General features: G+C 40.8%; 1 protein-coding gene across 6 annotated transcripts in view; it reads right to left on the bottom strand.

Moving 5' to 3' along the window:
* actn1 (actinin, alpha 1) overlaps positions 1-19735 on the bottom strand; it is a 221127-nt gene that overhangs the window by 81189 nt on the left and 120203 nt on the right. For all 6 annotated transcript variants that reach the window (XM_087990066.1, XM_087990065.1, XM_087990063.1 and 3 more), the window contains exons 4-6: positions 13371-13457; positions 8417-8504; positions 4413-4491 (exon numbers count right to left, since the gene is read on the bottom strand). In XM_087990066.1, coding sequence (XP_087846192.1) covers positions 4413-4491; positions 8417-8504; positions 13371-13457 — 254 coding nt within the window. The remainder of the gene's footprint in view (positions 1-4412; positions 4492-8416; positions 8505-13370; positions 13458-19735) is intronic.

Below are 19735 nucleotides of genomic sequence, written 5' to 3'. Positions count from 1 at the left end.
TTTGTCTATCCCAGTCCAACACCGGCACCTCCACGTCACAATCACTCTATGATCTTTAATGGTATGATCTGCCAATGCTGAATGCAAAACAAACCTTTTCACTTTACTTAGATACATGTGACAATAATAAATTAAATCAATGTTTTGCTTCTGTGTATTTCTTGACTAGTGAACTTAAATTAATGACTGTCAATCCACAACACAGTAATCCAACAACTTATTTTCTACTCATTTCCAAGTAATTTGGAGTTGCAGGGACAGTGTATGATTCACTGATGTAATGGATAGTATGGGCTGTTGACAGGACGTTTTGTGCTGGCCTGTGGAAGTAGACAACTTCAGGAAGTATGAGAAGAGATTCCACATCATAAACATGCAACATCATCACACATTTCAACCAATCTTATTTTACCCCAATGGTCACCAGTTCAATTCTCTCTCTTTACATTTCCGTGTGCTAGTTTCTCTCTGCCAATATTTCATCATGACAACCGATGTTCCCAATAATAAATGACAATAATGAGCAAGGATGTAGACAACAACAGAATTTGGTACAAATCCTATGTCTGATAGTTGCTTTTGGTATCTCTAACAATAGATGCATGATCTGGACAGGTTGGATGAGTAGGCAAATCAATGGCAGGTGCAGTTTAACTTGAATAAAAGTAAACTTATTCACTTTGGAAGCAAAAACAAGGATGCGGATCACTATGTAAATGGCTGTAATTGGGAGGAATGTGCAATGGGACCAGGGTGTCCTTGTGCATCAGTCACTGAAGGTAAGCATGCAGGTGCAGCCTGTGGTAAAGACGACAAATGGTATGTTTGGCCTTCATTGCGTGAGGTATCGAGTACAGGAGCAGCGATGTGTTGTTGCAGTCATACAGTGCCTTGGTGAGGCCACACCTAGAATATTGCGTGCAGTTTTGGTCTCCTTTTCTGAGGAAGGATGTTCTTGCTCTTGAGGGAGTGCAGCTAAGGTTTACCAGGCTGATTCCGGGGATGGCAGGACTGATGTAGGAGGGAAGATTGACTAGGTTAGGATTATTTTCACTGGAGTTCAGACGAGTGAGGGGCGATCTCAGAGACTTATAAAATTCTCACAGGACTAGACAGGGCAGATGCAGGGAGGATATTCCCGATAGTGGACCCAGACCTAGGGGTCACAGTCTGAGGATTCAGGGTGGACCATTCAGGACAGAGATGAGGAGACATTTCTTCACCCAAAGAGTGGTGAGCCTGTGGAATTCATTACCACAGGAAGCAGTTGATGCCGAAACACTGAATGCATTCAAGAGGCAGCTAGATATAGCACTTGGGGTGAATGGGATCAAAAGGTTATTGGGAGAAAGCAAGATTAGACCACTGAGTTGGAGATCAGCCATGATCGTGATGAATGGTGGAGCAGGCTCAAATGCCTGAATGGCCTCCTCCTGCTCCTATGTTTTAATCTATTTAGAAACAATCGTATGTAGGACATCCCTTCAGGATTTTTAAAACTAAAATTGGTGGGTAAAATAGGGATAGTTTATCATGGCTGATCCAATTCGCAAACTCTAATACTCTAACACAATCCTCACATCTCACCATACTTCCAATATAATTTGCTTGTTTCATATAAACCTATGGTCAATGCTGTTAGATGTGGGGTGTAGGTAGGAGGATGGCTCACTCTCTTGGCATTCATATTTATTGCTTAAATTTCTGTCATACTGGAGTTCACTACTTATATTTGTTTGATGCTTTCAATTACTTCTTGTTCAGTTTTTCTCACCAATATCTGTTGTGTTTTCAATCCTTGGCTGGGGTTATGGAATTAGTCTTTGCCCTGACCCCGATCGATATATGGCTCACTCTTGTGGGTTTGCTTGCTCAGTGGAGTATGGTTTCTTTTACGGTTGGGGGGTGGTTTGAAAGTTTGGAGACCAAGTTGGCAAACATAATTAGGATTAGGGAAAATGGGAAAAGGGGTAAGAGCTGAAAGCTATGAAGTGTCCAAGTCAACTTCCTTTTTTTTTGTTCTGGCTTGTACACTTTATCTACAATAATTTGCAACATCGTGACTTACTTACGGACCATATTACACGGATGAGTAGGTGGAAATGACCCTCCACAACTGGGAAATGCAATAAGATATTTCTAAGTATGGGACTAAAAAGGTGTTGCACACTTAAGGATATTACTCTGATTGCTTCACAAGGGTTACGATACAATTAAGAACCTAAAGCAGCCAGTAAATTCCCTTGTAAGACTGCACACAGGCACAAGCAAAACTGCAGATTCATTCAAAATCTGCTTCATTTGGTAAAAGTATTTGACCTTAAGCACACCTCCAGAACATAGAGATGATTCTGCTGCTACTGTGGGTTGTAGAGAACAAGACAGCTTTATATAGTCTCTTTAACATATTAAAAGAAAAGTGAAAATCAAGAGAATGGAGACACAGGTAGTGCACACTGATGCTTAAAAATAGCATCAACATTATAGATTAATTTTAAGAGCAAATTAGACCCTTTTTCTTCAAACTTCAAATCTTTGGGCTGCAATATCATAATCACAAGCCTCTCTCTCATCATTGGTCTACATGTAGAAAAGCCTCATTATTCAGGACAGCCAGTCTCCCTGAAGCTGCATGTGAATTTACAGACAGTGACCAGTGTGAATATCTGTATCAAAACAGCATTCCAACAAGACTCAGAGTCTGTTCTTGAAGACTTTGAGCATTTTATAATGTGGAAACTACATTTATCAAATGAATAATCAGAGAAAAATCATGTTTTGCTTTGGGAGCAAGTGGTTAAGAAAGTACGGTGAAGGAGTCTTCCAGCAACCCAAATAGGTCTTGGATGGTCAAGTGAGAGCTAATAAGAAGCCTCAGTTCCTCCTTATCTTTTTCTTCAGCTAAGAAAATAAACTTGCGTTTTGCAATTAAGATCAAAGCTCGCCCAGTGAAGCATAACTTTAACATTAATAATGAAACCAATAAAATTAGCAGAACAGCAAGTGTATAGAGGCTACTTACTTGGTTAATTTAATTTACAGAGTCAACCATCCAGTATTGTTGACAAATGTCACCCTACATTATCCCCACAATTTGACTGCTAAAGAATGAAGAAAAAAATTAACCGGCCTAGTTGAAATGGGGTAGGGAAATTTCCATTGCTAAAAGTTCTGCTTTAACATATAACAATCAAGAACACCTTCTTATTTAAGTTTGCAGTTTCATTCCATTTGTTCCCTTCACCTGCCCTTTTCAACTGCACCAGTATTCCCACCTTCCGTCCCAATCACATCTGCTTTAAGCTGCAAAGCATCGGAACATTGGACAGTAGAATCATAGAATCCCTACAGTGTGAAGGCAGGCCATTTGGCCCATCGGATCCACATCGTACCTTCAAACAGCGTTGTTGTCTCTCCCCCCCCCCAACCTATCCCTGTAACCCTGCATTTTGTTGAGGCTAAGCCACCTCGTCTGTACATCCCTGGACACTATGGGAAATTTAGCATGGCCAATCCACCTAACCTGCACATCTTTGGATTGTGGGGTGAAACCAGCGCACCTGCAGGCACAAGGAGAACTACAAATTCTGCACAGACATTGCCAGAAGGTGGAATCGAACCTGAGTCCCTGGCTCTGAGAGCCACCATGACTTCCCAGACACAGGACACACCACAACTTAGACTTTCCATGTCCTCGCTGCTGCTGCTATTGATTGGGACCCCAACTCCCCAGGATGAGGGGAGAAGGTTGTTCACACATGATGTAAACACGGCCTTCAACAAATAAGCCAGGAAAGAGCCGTGCAAGGCAGAAAGTCGTGATCCACAAGTCTAGGACAGTTTCTGATCATCTTTATAAGCAAATTCTCAATTCTAGCCCAGGAGGAAAAGGATATTAAGCAGCAGTAAAATGGTAGGCATTGCCAATGTTACCAATCGTGGCTGAACAATACAGGCCTGGGAGAACAATTCTTCCCATTCAATTCAGAACAACCCCCTTGTCAGAAACATTTTTTGAAACTTAACATATTACACAGAAATGGAAAGTTTTGTTGCCCTGGGATTTACAGATAATGTGTCAATGGACGTATACAGGAAAATAAAACAGAGCTGGTTCTGCTATAACACGTGATTCTTCAACATGAATTGGCTTTAATGCGATTGAAGAATTTAGACTGTTATTTGTAAAACATAAACTTTCCTTACCGGTACTGGCTATAATGTAATTCTGATCCCATTAATTTAAATGGCATGGCTATTGCACAATTTTCTTATAACACAAGATTGTGCGAGAACAGAACTAATCACATTATATCAGACCTGGCTTGTATTTAGATCGAGTATCGAACTACACAAATTTATTCATTTGCACAACAAATTCATACAAGAATGGAGGAAAAAGGGTGCCAAACCTTTCGCAGCTTTGCATAGTCAATGAGCTCTGGTCGGTGTCTATGGATAAGTGCACAGAATCCAAGGCCATCCTTCCAACTAGAAACAGGGAATAAAAAAAGGAAAGAAAATTGTACTACCATTAATTGGGTCACCTGTTGTGTGACATGAATCCAAAGCCCCGGTTGAGGCCATCCCCATTGCATGTGACACACACACACACACACACACACACACCTTCTGACAGACTTGATTTGGAGATGCTGGTTTTGGACTGGGGTGTACAATGTTAAAAATCACACAACACCAGGTTATAGTCCAACAGGTTTAATTGGAAGCACACTAGCTTTTGAAGCGACGCTCCTTCATCAGGTGATAGTGACTATCACCTGATGAGGGAGCATTGCTCCGAAAGCTAGTGTGCTTCCAATTAAACCTGTTGGACTATAACCTGGTGTTGTGTGATTTTTAACATCTGACAGACTTATACTCCTTTACACTCCATACATACACATACTCTCTGAAAGGCACTCATAACCCCCACCACCACCCCCACCCCACATAGGTTTGTGGGGTGAATTCGTACTTGCAGAATTACATTTTATTTTGCTCAAAAACTGCATGAATCCATGCAAGATTCTGTAAATTTGTTTTTTTAGGTTAGAATCAGTCTGACCATTGTGGCACAGAGTCTCACACAGGGCACCTCACACCTTCAACGCGTTATCTGGGCTGACATGACACTAATTGTTAAAGTTCACTTGAGAAAGTAACCTTTAAAAAAGTTTTGTGATTAACATGTGAAAGAACTGAAAAAGACATGGTCATTCTAAAAGATGAGACACTTAAACAATCCAGGTCTTTTTCAATATATAATTTTAGTTACATCACACTGTAAACTTTTGCTTTTAAGTTCTGTGCCTTACAATCTTATAATCCTCAACCACCTGATGAAGGAGCGTCGCTCCGAAAGCTAATGCTTCCAATTAAACCTGTTGGACTATAACCTGGTGTTGTGTGATTTTTAACTTTGTACTGCCATTAACATTTTCTCAAATTGCACATGTCAACTTCAGATTCCAACTCTGCTTTGAAACTGCTTGAAATAGCATGGCACAATGAAGCCCCATAATCAGAAAACACTGCCACATTCCTCAGCCATATCCACCTTCCTCCGGTGTTGTTCTAAACTGCTCGCTGCTCCTTAGCGTCAATCTGACAGACCTGCATCTCTGTGGTGCTAAGTTGAGTCCAAACAAGTACTTTAACAATTAAAATAGAAACTCTGACGTGGGATTTAACTTCAAAAGGGGCATAATTTTAAGAGCTAGGGCTCCAGCAAGTTCACTGGGAGGATTACTTCTAGATCCATTAGCAATATTTACATCAAAACAAAGAACACTTCGGACTGAAATCAGGGAGTATTTAACGCAAAACACAACAAAAGTCTGGAATTCTCTCATCCAAAAAGGATGGTGAGAAAATTTGTTCTTTCAAGACAGAACGACAAATTTGTTAAATAAGGTTTTCACAGGATATGGAACAAAGACAAGTGAAGAGAGTTGGGCTACAGATTAACCATGATTTAAATGAAGGGAGAGGCAGGCATAAATGACTGGGAGGCATGGTGGCTTAGTTGTTAGCACTGATGCTTCACAGAGCCAGGGACCCGGATTCAGTTCCACCCTTGGGCAACTGTCTGCATGGTTTTCTATCAGATGCTCCAGTTTCTCCCCATAGTTCAAAGATGTGCAGGTTAGGTGGATTGGCTGTGTTAAATTGCCCATAATGTTCAGGGATGTGCAGGTTAGATGCATTAATCAGGGGTAAATATAGGGTGGGGTAATGGGTATGGGTGAGTCGCTCTTCGGAGGGTTAGTGTGGACTCGTTGGGCCAAAGAGCCCGTTTCCACACTGTAGGGATTCGATGATTCATGCAAGGATGATGCATCAATGCTGCTGGTTCCCAACGCATTGGCCAGAAGAAACTGGCAATTCCTATTAACTCGGTGGATCCAATAAGCTGACTGCACAGAAAACTAGGATTAAAAATTAACAAGGTTTAAAGCTGCTGCTTTTTGGGAACATTGCAAATTTGCTGTGAGGGTTCCTTTCACATCCATCAGCAACAGTGTGGCACTTACATCAAAACAAATCAAGAGGTGACTGGCAATAGTCTGTGAGTTCAAAATTGTCAGTGATGCTCTTGAGCTACTTCCAAGGCTAGACTTGGAGTCCCAGCCTTCAATGCTATTACTTTGGAATGCCACTGTCAAATCCTAAATGTAACCTTTTCACTTCCTGGACCATTATCCCAAAACATCAGTGGTATTACACCCTTATCTAACTTGATTTCAAATTTTCAGTTCTTTAAGAGGGGGGGGGGGGTTCAGGCAATGTGCAAGGGGTTGCTATGCAGATCATGGCTTTCTAAAGAGGCTTTAGTACTAGCCTGTTATAACACAGGCTCAGCTTTAACTGCAGCAATGCTTCCAATTCTGGGTAGCACATTTAGGAAGGGTATAAAGGGTTTGTAGATGGTGCAGTAAGGAATTAAAAAGAGTCGATAATATGAGGAAAGACTTTATTTAATGCAGTGAGTGGTTAGCATTTGGAAAATACTGCCTTAGGTTGTGATGGAGATAGACTCAATTGTGGCTTTCAAAATGGAATTGAATGAGCACTTGAAGAGGTAAATACATTGCCAAGGATAGCAAAGCGGTACTAGCTAAGTTGCTCTTGTGGAGAGCAGGCAAGGACACAACAAAGCGAATGGTCTCTGTGAGCAATTACCACTTTAAGGCACAAGTCAGGGAAGATGAGGTGCAATACGTGACAAGCTGTGTTAGCATATACTCTATGACCCCACCAGTCATCTTATAACAACCTCACAGGCGATGAAGATCCATTTCATATTAAAATAACATTTAGTAGAGCAGCTAGCTAGCTTGTTTGGCCTATGTTTGGCTCAGAATGATGCCAACAGCATGAGGCTCGATTCTCGGTCTGCCTGAGATAAGCCTGCTTCCTGAGAGTGGAAGGCCAATCATCATGGCCAAATACTTACAATAAAAATACTCAGATTATAGCCTCAGCAGATAGGGGGCTAAGGGCCTGCCTTTATTCAGGGTGCACATGGAGCAAGGAGGAAGATGACCTAATACATAATATTGAAATAAAACTAAATTAATAAATTTGAATTCCCAAATTCCTGATGGAATGGCACTGGCAGATCAGGAGGTGGTCACCATCCAGGTGGCTGGATAGACACCAGAGGAAAAACTATTTATTGGCAATAGGAATAAAAAAAGAGACTCTTAATCCAACCTGATGGGTGTCAATTTGCTGATTGTGGCGGTATGCCATGTGCTTGACATAAGAAGTTATGACTTGACTTTCACCAGGTGATATTTTAGCTTACCTCAATAAAAAAGTTCACCATCTCTCTAAAAGTGCATTTTAAAAATTGCTTTGTTGCTGCAAAATATTACTTTTTATGACGGGAAATGTTAACTTTACTCAGATCTCACAGCCAGGCACAGCAAGGCTCCTTGAAGGTGAATATGACATTGCTGCATTCCAGGGTCATAACACCAACAATGGGTTGAAAATACACAAGCAGACAGTGCTATATAGAGACATGACAGTTAGGGAATCATCACATTATTAACATGAAGGGCAAGAACTTAAAAACATTAACTTTTTGCTGTAGGTTCCCAAAGATAAAAGTAACAAGCACAGTGGCCAAACAATTTTCAAAAGTAGGTTGCACAGCAACAATTGTCTCGTAATTCCTGGAAGACCCAGGATCATCCTCTCAATGATCCTCAATCAATGCTCATGGTGGAAACTGCAGCTGAGAGTGAGTGAGACTATGCGAGAGGATGAGAGCACCATTGTTTCGCGATAAGCATTACGTTAACTCAGAGGGCTTGAACGTAACATAGCATTTCCATCTGAAATAGGCAGTCTTTAAATTCCAGCTGAAATCGTAACAAAGAGAGATCTTCTTAGATGGGGTTACCTGATGTGGAAGTTCTGAATGTTTACATTCTTGTAAGGAGCTGTCTTGCGTTGACACCATAGGAGGAGCCCTTCCTTTGCAGATGTCTCTGTGAAAACCAAAGGCAATCTTAAGAACAATGCATGACTGTGTAAGGTTAGAGGGCTAACATTCACCAGCTGGTTCTAAGCATAGACCTGCAGTTGGGGATACAAGCTCACAAAGCATTGAAGACAGCACCTTACATTAATAAGCCTTTAAAAACTCATGGAATTAGAAGTTTTATTATATTGAGCAGTATACAAAACCCAAATGGTAACAGTGAGATACCATGAAATTTCTAAAACTGCAGTACAGTACTTTGCATAGTAGTAGGCTTTATATTTATGAAGGACGTTCGAGGTTTCTAAAATAGTTCAATAGAGATTTATTAGGATACTGTCTGGAACAAAGAAGCATGCTCCATTTGAATACAGAGACCTTGGGGTGCAGGTTCATAGTTCCTTGAAGTTGGAGTTGCAAGTCTTCAGGGTAATGAAGAAAGCACTTGGTACATTTGCCTTTATTGGTTAGTGTGTTGAGTGTCGGAGTTGGGAGGTCATGTTGTAGCTGTACAGGACATTGGTGAGAACTTTTGGAAGAGAACTTTTGGTGAGAACAGCATACAATTCTGGTCTCCTTGTCTAAGGAAGGATGTTGTGAAATTTGAAAAGGCGCAAGTAAGATTTACAAGAATATTGCCAGGGTTGGAGGGTTGAGTTATGGGGACAGGCTGAGGCTATTGTTCCTGGAGCAGAGGCTGAGAAGTGATGTTATAGAGGTTTATAAAAATCAGGAGGAGCACGGACAGGATGAATAGCCAAGTTCTTTTTACCAGGTTAGGGGAATCCAAAACTAGACTGCATAGGTTTAGGGTGAGAGGGGAAAGGTATAAAAAGGGATGTGAAGGGTAACATTTTCATGCAGAGGGTGGTGTGTGTGTGGAATGAGCTGCCAGAGGAACTGATGGAGGCTGGTACAATTACAACATTTTAAAGGCAAATGGATGGGTATATGAATATGAAGGGTTTAGAGGGAAAAAGGCCAAGTGCTGGCAAACAGCACCAGATTAGTTTAGGATATGTGGTCAGCATGGACGAGTTGGACCAAAGGATTGGTCTCCATGCTGTAAAACTCTGACTCTAAAATTGCATGGAGGCGTGATTGAAAGTTTATAAATAACAGAATGGGACAGAAAGATAGAGGCAGAGTATTTCCAGTTGCTGAGGGAACCTGGAATAACACTGTTCAAACAAAGACAGAGAAACCTTGTAACATAGGGAGTTGAGAGACTATGGAAGTCACTTCCAGGGTTAGCGGTTGAAGCAAATACAATGTCAATGATTAAAATTAGATTGGATAAAGGTGATGTGAGCTTCTTGTTTGTGGGGAGAGTAAACACTTACACAAGCTAGTTGGGACAAATAGACAAGATGAAAGTCACTTGATCATTCAGCAATACACCAGTTCTGTATGGGGGTGACATGTTACCAAATGTGTACTCATCAGGACAAAAACACCAAATTGCAACAATTACAACAGTTTATACTACAGGAGAAAAACGTTGTGTTATAACTTTCATGTATTTCAACAGGCGTCTGTTAAAAATCACATTTCCATTGGCAATCACAGTTTCAAAATGCATCTGCCCTTCAACTCCTTCCTGGATGTTCAAACTAATACCAGGTTTTGATGCTAACATCAATGGGGGATGGTGGTGGTGGGATGGTTGTGGTGGTGGTGGTGGTTGAGCAGTCAATGCTTGACATTGCTAGCAATCACAAATGAGTTCTACTAAAACAGATCAGTTTTTTCTCCTGTTCAAGGAAGTAGCAAGGGAAGGAGGTTAAGTACAGCATTATGGACAGACCGATTTTAAATCCAACAGAAGCAAATTTCCAGACATAACCTATCACTAAATGTGATGTCAGAGCCTTGGAAATACAAATCCATGTATAATTGGATACTGGTGTATGACCAAAAAGGGAGACATTTTGCTGAAGATTTTCATCATGCTGTCTTCAGGACACAAACACAAGAATGCCAAATTTCAAATGATCACAACAATTATTACCACAGGAGAAGATAATGTTGATTGATTGACATGTCTGCTCTGATTGGCTGAGGTGTTGTTAAGCAGAAAGCAATAAGGGTGCATGGTTCCAAATTCCTGACCTTCTGTGTGCTAAACATTACACCAACAACCATTGTAACATTCTAATTCAGCTCATAATGGGGCTTATTCACACTTGCTAGAAGTAACACCCATTCATACACAGGAACTCATTCCCTGCAAACAAAAGGAATGTGTTCCAGTCTTGTGGCATTTTTTGAATTACGTAGGAGCCTGGGGAAGCCACAGTTCCTGGATATTTTCTCCATGCCAACACTTAGGTGAGTCAAAATAGTCTTGCCAACCAATCCAAACATTTCTTTCCTGTGGTATAAACTGTTGAAACTGTTTGTGAAATTTGGCCTCTTGTATTAGGCCTGATGAATACATGATGAAATGCGTTAACAATATGTTTCTGTTCAGAAATACTCCTTTCTAGATACCCTCTGTTTGTGTTATGAATACTGTCAGTTGAGTACATATATGTCCTTGCTCTAATTGTGATTAAGAACAGCAGCAACTAATTGGTTAGAGATTAGGGCACATATATTAGATCCAGTCTGGGACTCATGGCACAGCTATAGCGCCCCTAACCTTTGAGCCTGAAGTCCCAGGTTCAAGTCTCACCTGCTCCAGTGGCATGTCACAACACGTTCATTACCATATTTTATAAGAACTAGCTTCCACTCAAGTGAGGCTAATTTGTGGAATTGAAAAGCAGTCTGCATATGCGTTGCACTGGATATTGCAAATAAGCAATGTAGAAGACAGAATGGATCCTGACCGACTTAACATTGTTATGGACCAGACCAGACACTCTTTCCCTCCACTTCCCCCCACCAAATATCTTAAGAAGGTAGCCTACCCCTAACATTTTCTTATTTTAAAGGCAAATGTAAAGTATGGTGTTACAGATGTAATTCCACTGGTCAAACTACTCAATGTTAAGCAAAACATATTCAAATGTTATTCAAATACTCTAGTTAAATTACCACAAAATAAAGAAGAACACAGAATAACTTAACTCTATTGGAAAACATAACAGAAAAAAAAGTGCAGTAACTGTTACTAATTAACTGTTCCAAATCAGTAACAGTCCATAAACACACTACTTGGCAAAAAACACAATGTGAGAAACCAATGGTCTCACACGCATCCCACCAGAAAGACAGAAAAAAAATCAAGCAAAAATCAGAGGGGCAGCCAGGAGACATTTACGGCAGCTTCCAAACCTGTTGAGACTCCAACTGTTTAAATCAGTAGAAACCCAGATATGAGAGAGCTGGCCTCACCCAGCCAGGCTGCTCTTATTGTTCCAACTTATATTTTAAAAAACACCTAAGGCTTCACCAGCTATTTATGTTACCATCGACTGCTCGGTCCCTCTAATTCAATCTCGCTCCTAAAAGAAACCAGGACAAAGTACACCCTTAAAGCCTAAGTGCTCTCACAACACGTTCCAATTCAGATGGAAAACTATACTCCTAGTCGTGCAGGAAGATGTAGGGGCACTACAGGATGCAGGGAATATTATGCCTTTTCTCCTTTACATTGCTAAAAGGACATTCAAACAGTCAAATCAAGACCTGTCCTTTCAGGACTCATAAATGGACCAGATTTGTTTAGATGGCATAACTATTCCACATTGAAGATAGAGAACTAGAGTGGCATTCAGTAGTAGGAAAGGTGCCAATCACCACTCAGCAGAACAATCAACAGTTCTCGAATGGTCATCATTACTTATTTTAAAGGAGTAGCAACTGGTCCAAGTGTGAGGCCTACTTGAGAAAGAGATGACTTGCCAAGCTCCAACATGTAGCTATAATTGGATACAATAATTGGGAGAGATAGGTTCATTTATTGGCATTAAAAAACATAATCTGCATGTTAAAGTAATTATGTGACAGGGCAAGGTTCTTGGCACGGCAATTTGAATCTCAGAATATGAATATTCAAAGCAATCTTGCTCATCAGAACCTCATAATAATGATTGCATTAGAGTTGATTTTCTGTGGCTGCTTTTAAAATGCACAAGAAAGTTGACTTCAAGGGTTAAGGTTAGGCTTAAAAGGAAATGATTTTAGCAATGGGTACCAATTGGTACTCAATTAGGAGCACTCCATCATTTATTTTAACTTTCCTCACCATCCATTTTATCCCAATGATTGTGGGGATAATAAGGGAAATGTTTATTTATTCTCCCAATGGGGAGGGACAGGGGAAAGAGGAGAAATAATAATTTTATTAGGATAAAGCTCCTCTATTGAGTTGCGTGTATTTTCAGCTGAAATGACAGAAAACAATCGTAAATACAACTTACTTAATTCATGACAGCAACATTGTACAAAAATAAGTCAACTGCAATTAGTTGGTAACCATGAATAGAGCTGATTATGTTTCACATCTGTTAACTATATCAACAGTGGGTTAGGAGTTTTCTAGCCAACAGCCTGTAAAAATATCTGCTTATCCCCAGTCCCCCGCCTTTAAAATAAAAGATGAACAGGCTTCAATGTTTAAGGTCCAACATTACAACCATAGAAGAAAGCTAAGTTTTTATTTGCCATGGGATACTAAAGGATTTCAAGATAATTCGATGAGTCATAGAGATGCATATTTGGAAACAGACCCTTTGGTCCAACTCGTCCATGCTGACCAGATATCCTAACCTAATCTAGTCCCATTTGCCAGCACTTGGCCTGTATCCCTCTAAACCCTTCCTATTCAGATACCCATCCAGATGCCTTTTAAATGTTGTTATTGTACCAGCCTCAACCACTTCCTCTGACAACTCATTCCATACACGCAGCAGAACCTACTTACCTTCCACAGAGATATCCTGGATGGCAAATCGAAGGATGATTGTCCAGATCATGCCAAGTGTCATCTTCGCATTTCCATCCACAATTTCTGCAAAGAGAAAATTGTTTAACAAATAGTCTCAAACAGCTTTTTTATTCCCCTAAACATTTTTATCCAAAACCTTGTGTCAGGCATCGCTCCCATTTCCCAACAAAAGTAAACAAGTATGCAATTCTTCAACTCAAGCAAAAAGCGTCCCGATGTCAAAATTTGAAGTTCAAAACTGGTGTGCATTCAAGCTAACCCCACATTTGCACATTTCCTTGCATTGAAAAACAGGGCTACAAATCAAAAGCTGTACTAGAAATAATTCAAACAGTTAAAACATTGAAACAGAGAATAGGAGCGGGAGTAGGCCATTTGACTGTTCTGACATGCAACATGATCACGGGTGATTGTCCAACTCTGTAGGCAGTAACCAAATCAAATTGCTGGAAAAGCTCAGCAGGTCTGACAGCATCCATGGAAAGAAAGTGGAGTTAATGTTTCAGGTCCAGTCTACATTCAGAAATGTAGTATTAAGAGAGATTAGATCAATTCGGACTATATTAACTGCAGATTAGAAAAATGAGGGGGAATCTCCTAGAAATCCAGGACTAGACGGGATAAACGCAGGATGTAGGTTTGCAATGACTGACTGGGGAAACTCAAACCAGGGCCTCACAGCCCCAGCACAGGGGTTGACTATTGAGGACTGAACCATGGAGAAGTTTCTTCACTCAGCGAGCGCGGAGCCTGTGGAATTCACACAAAGCAGGTGAAGTCAAAATGTTGACTAGTTTAGAGAATAAGTTAGTTCTAGTTCTTGGGGCTAAAGGGTATGGGGATAAAGCAGGATGCAGAAGACCAAAGAACTGCAGATACTGGAGCTCAGAAACAAATCAGAAGTTGCTGGAAAAGCTCAGCAGGTCTGACAGCATCCATGGAAGGAAAGTGGAGTTAATGTTTCAGTCCATTCTCCACTGAATTAACGCCACTTTCTTTCCATGGATGCAGTCAGACATGCTGAGCTTTTCCAGCAATTTGAAGAAACTTCTCCATGGTTCAGTCCTCAATAGTCGACCCCTATGCTGGGGCTGAGAGGTCCTGGTTCGGGATCCCCCAGTCAGTCATTACGAACATACATCCTGCATTTATCCTGTCTAGTCTTGGATTGCTAGGAGATTTCCCCCTCATTTCTCTAATCTGCAATTAATATAGTCTGAATTGATCCAATCTCTCTCAATACGACATGCCTGCAGTCCCATGAATCAATCAATCAGTCTGGTAAACCTGCATTGCACTCCCTTCATAGCCAGAACATTCTTCCTCAAATAAGATGACTAAAAAGACACACAACACAAACAGAAAGTGGGACATAACACCAGCGCTTCACTGGAGGCTCACTGATGATGTTACCGAGCATGGTGATGAAAGGTCTGAAAATAAACCTTCCAGCTCAGCAAGCAAACTTACATCAAGAACCTCAACGAGCTATAAATCTTCTCCAAGCTTGTGACCTCAGCACTCTCCAGGTGTGGTCTCACCAAGGCCCTGTACAATTGCAGTAAGACATCCCTACTCCTGTACTGGAATGCTCCCACTATTAAGGCCAACATATTTTCGTTCTGCACCACCTGCTGCTATCAGAGCGGATAACCTCACATTATAAGTCACTTGCCGTGCATTTGCCCACTCATTCAACTTGTATAAACCGCACTGAAAAGAATGATTTAACAGTGAGGGAATAAAAAGAGAGAGTTTTATTTTGTTGCACTTTACAATGTACAGTGGAGAACAATATTCCCTCTAATCCTCCCTGCTGCTGTGTGGACCTTGCCAGTAGCTGCAAGGCTGCATAGCTTAGAGGGAACGTTGGCTCACCTCTGAGTTATTAAAAGGTAAAGAAAGATATTAATCTATTACAGAAGTGAGTATATACTTGAAAAGGAGAAATCTTCAGAACTATGTGGAAGTATTGGGGGCAGGGGTTGGGTGACAGTCATTGGAGCAAATTATTTGAATAGACCTTTCAAGGAGCCAGGTATGATAGGTTAGATATTCTTTATTGAAAAGTTTTAATGATTGGCAGTTTGTTTAGGTGAAAAAAAAATGTGTCACTGTATTGAATGGCAGAGGGGAAAAAATAGTTATAAAGCTCAACAACAGGTTTTTCCAATAAATCCAATGATTGAACTCCCAATAGGGCCAGTTAGCTCCATTGGGTAGGTGGCTAGCATGTAGAATAACATCAACATTACAAATTTATTTCCTGCATCAATTGAGGTAGGTGCATGTCCTCACCCTCCTTCTCACATTATAGCATCAGTCATGATGAGCAAGCCTCAGTCAATGAAGAAACTATATAAAGAGAGAGAGATTCAACTTTATAGTGATAAATCAGGATAAACAGAACGGCAACTTTTGAGGTTTTTTTTAAAATGAGGAGAAGGCGGGAGAACGGGAATGAGAAACTTATCAGCCATGAATGAATAGCAGAGCGAATTCGTCGGGCTGAATGGCCTAATTTCTGCTTCTGTCTTGCCTTATGGTCTTATTTTTTTCCCCAGGGGTCCCCACAGATCAAAGGCTGAAATAGGTTGGTCATTTAAGTGGGGTGTATGTAAGAGCAGGTTAGAGACTGGGAATTCTGTGGCATAAAGTTACCTCGGGATTGCCCAAAACTGTTCACAATTCAAGTCAGGACCGTGATGGAATACTCTCTACTTGCCTGGGTGAGTGAAGCTTCAAAACCTAAGCTCAATATCATTCAGCACAAAGCAGCCTATTGGATTGGCATTTTATCCAGCACTTTAAACATTCACTCATTCCACGACCGGTGCACAGTGGCAGTGCTGTGTAACAGCTACAAGATGCACTGTAGGAGTTTAAGGTCCCTTTAACTGTGCCTTCCAAACATGCAAACTCTACAACACAGAAGGACACTCGCAGCACGTACATTTGAACAGTACCACCTGCAAGTCCCCACCACCATCATGACTTGGAAATACATATTTTTCCTTTGCTTCATCAAAATCCTTGAACTTTTTAATACCACCACATAGACTGCAACAGTTCAAGTTTATGGGTGGCACAGTGGTTAGCACTGCTGCCTCACAGCGCCAGAGACCCGGGTTCAATTCCCACCTCAGGCGACTCTGTGTAGTTTGCACATTCTCCCTGTGTCTGCGTGGGTTTCCTCCAGGTGCTCCGGTTTCCTCCCACCGTCCAGAAATGTGCAGGTTAGGTGAATTGGCCATGTTAAATTGCCGATAGTGTTAGGTGCAGGGGTAAATGTAGGGGAATGGGTCTGGGTGGGTTCCACTTCGGCAAGTCTGTGTGGACTTGTTGGGCCGAAGGGCCTGTTTCCACACTCAGTAATCTAATCTTAAAAAAAAGAAGACAGCTCATCAACACCTTCTCAAGGACAATTATGATAAGCAATAAATGCTGAATATGCTAGTGTTGTCCATATTCAATTAAAAGCAATTACATTCAGTGACAAGCTCTGATATCAAACTGGATTTTCACTCTCAATATTCCAATACTGCAGCCAGTATGCACATGTAAAAACTGTTCCTGATCTTACTTAAGCTTGCTGATTGCAGCAGGGTTGGAATAATTAGCCCCAATACCCCTATGTTACAGTGAAGGAAGTAGTCAAGATTCCTCGTCTTGACTAGGCTCCATTACGCCTCAGTGTCCTTGTGAAGAGAAGGTAAAGGCTGGCCTGGGCTCAGCGCTCTGGCTATGCCCTTAAACAGCCTATTGACATTCACTGATTAAAACAAAAACTTGGATAAGAGGAGGAGAAAGATTGTAGTGTGTTACTGGTCTCCATGGAACTAGCTTCCAAAGTGAGCCAGCACCTTCAGGAAAGGGAAAGGGTGGGGATAGGAAGCACAAAGACATCTTACTCATCAAAAAACTACTGCAAATGCCCAGTCCTGACAGTCACAGGATTTCTTCAGCACGAAATGAATAGCAAACCGACTGATTGCTATCTAAATCCTGCAGATTGTAAATAAACGGGAATCATCCTGTTGGCATTTGGCTGCTTTTTGAGGCAAAGCTGCTGATGTAAACGGCTTACAACCGAATCGGTCTACTCTCACCCACACCTGTCTGCAACCACAGACTACCATCTTGAACAAACAGACTCAAGATGGATGCACAGACTGAGGTCATCTGCTCATCTGTTCCAAACAAAAACACTGCAGTCCTTTGCCCCCAGCATCACAGCATCCAAGAGACCTTTAAATGTGAAAGTTTCTTATCTTTCTTGGCTCCATCCCATGTGTTTTGTGACATCATTCCCAAACATGTGGGTTTTTTTTTTAAGAAAAGAAAGATCAGCTTGAACCTACAAAAAACAACCTATCTACAAGCATAGTGTACCATTTCAATGCTGCATGTTTTTTGAATGCATCCTCATTTTCAATAACACATCCTGGCCTAGATTTTCCTCTCAGCAGCAAAGCTGCTTCGAAGGAGTCCATTCTGGCCTTGTCCATAAGACTGCAGCGTGAACTTGTTCACTAGCTGCAGTATAGCTCCAGCACAAACTCCCCACTCCAAGGCCTACCACTGAGCTGAGTTATACTCTCATCTGACTCCACTGGAAGTCACACCTCTTGAAGTCAAGCATTCAGCCATCATTCAGCTTGGTGCATTATATCGCCTTTTACTCATTCTGAACTTATTAAAGTTTTAAGTGTTCAAAAATTCTTGTAGACTTTTTAACTGCTTGCAAAGACTTTGAAAATCTTTAAAAATTCTTCAACAAACCAATGTGTCACGCAGCAAACTGGCTGTGCAAACCAACTTACTGAGTGCTAACCAAAACTTGCCATAATATTATACAAAAACTGAAATGGCTGGAGAAACTCAAGCAGGTCTAGCAGCATCTGTGTGAAGAAAGCATAGTTAATGTTTTTTGAGTCAGATGACTCTTCATCAGAACAGTTCTGATGAAACTATTTCCCTCGAAATGTTACCTCTGCTTTCACCCCACAGATGCTGCTAAACCTGCTGGAGTTTCTCCAGCCATTTCAGATCTCCAGCAATCAGTTCTTTGGTTTTATGTCAAGACATTGTTGGTAATCAATATACAATCCTAGCCACAATCAGTTCAGTTTGTTCTAATGATGACAACTAGATAAACAAATCCTTTATTAAACCAGGAAACAGAAAAACAGACTCTTCCAATAGCAGCAGAGTCAAATCCGATGACCTGACAGTTAGTGAGTCATTTGTATGATATACTATTATGTTAACTGGTGAAGATGGTTTCCCAATGAAGCTTTGCTGCAGGTCACCGCTACATGACAAACATTGAACACAAACGAAATGTACTTCTCTGCCTTTTCCTTCATTCATCATGCTCAGTATAAAAGGCTCTGTATATTGACAAATCAAGTCCAGTCCTGTCTCCATCATCCATAGATGGTCTGTCAAATGCATCACTGTCTGTCAGTCCCAGTCAACTATATGCTATTATTCACTGAATGCTCTTAAATCCATGCAGCTATTTAAATATATTTTTATGATAGCACTATTCCAACACTGAATTATCACAAGAGCTTTGAATGATTTTCTTTTCAATTTGGACTTTTATACATTTTCCATTTACAATGAATCACTCAACTCAAAGTAAACTTCATTTTAAATGCAGATCAGCAGATTTCCGTTGCAAAATATAAATGGTTCCTTTCTAAATGTCCTAACAAAAATGCAAATATAATCCCCAAATTGCACACAAAATTAATTATTTTTAAAAAATTGAGCAACGAAAGGACATGCTTCAACTGCTTCCAAATCGGAAGATAACAGAATCAGGAATAAAATGCTTATTTGTAGTTAATTTTCTTGAAATGCAGGGGGCTGAGGAATTGCAAGTGTATCACAACATCTAGATGTGAATACAAGTGTGCTGTTTGGACATTGAGGGACAAACTCAAGCACAATAACTTCAGTGCCAGTCGGGAGAGGGAATGTCAAATCTAAACCTTTCAGCCAATGTTGACACATTTCCATCTAGTAAGAGCACTATTAATACAATTTTGAGTGTGTATTGCCATTGCTCACTGTTTATTTGACCTTGCCATTGATGCCCTAGACTATTTTTCCTGACTGCTTCTCATATGCCCTCACAGTGCACAGATACGCTCAGAAATCTCTCTTACCTCACCTAAATTGGAAGGAAACAGGAAATCACTAGTTAAATATTACAGTGCTGCTGCATCTTCCCTCCACAAATTTACATCTCTCCTGAACTGAAAGAGGGTACACTCCAGAAGCTAAATTCTCATTGCAAACAACAACTGTTCAGAACCCTATAGATTCTG

The sequence above is a fragment of the Chiloscyllium plagiosum genome, unplaced genomic scaffold (genome assembly GCF_037043375.1).
Source record: "Chiloscyllium plagiosum isolate Xiang-an unplaced genomic scaffold, Cpla_swu_hap1 HiC_scaffold_8, whole genome shotgun sequence".
NCBI lineage: Eukaryota > Metazoa > Chordata > Chondrichthyes > Orectolobiformes > Hemiscylliidae > Chiloscyllium > Chiloscyllium plagiosum.
This window is presented reverse-complemented; position numbering and strand designations above follow the sequence as displayed.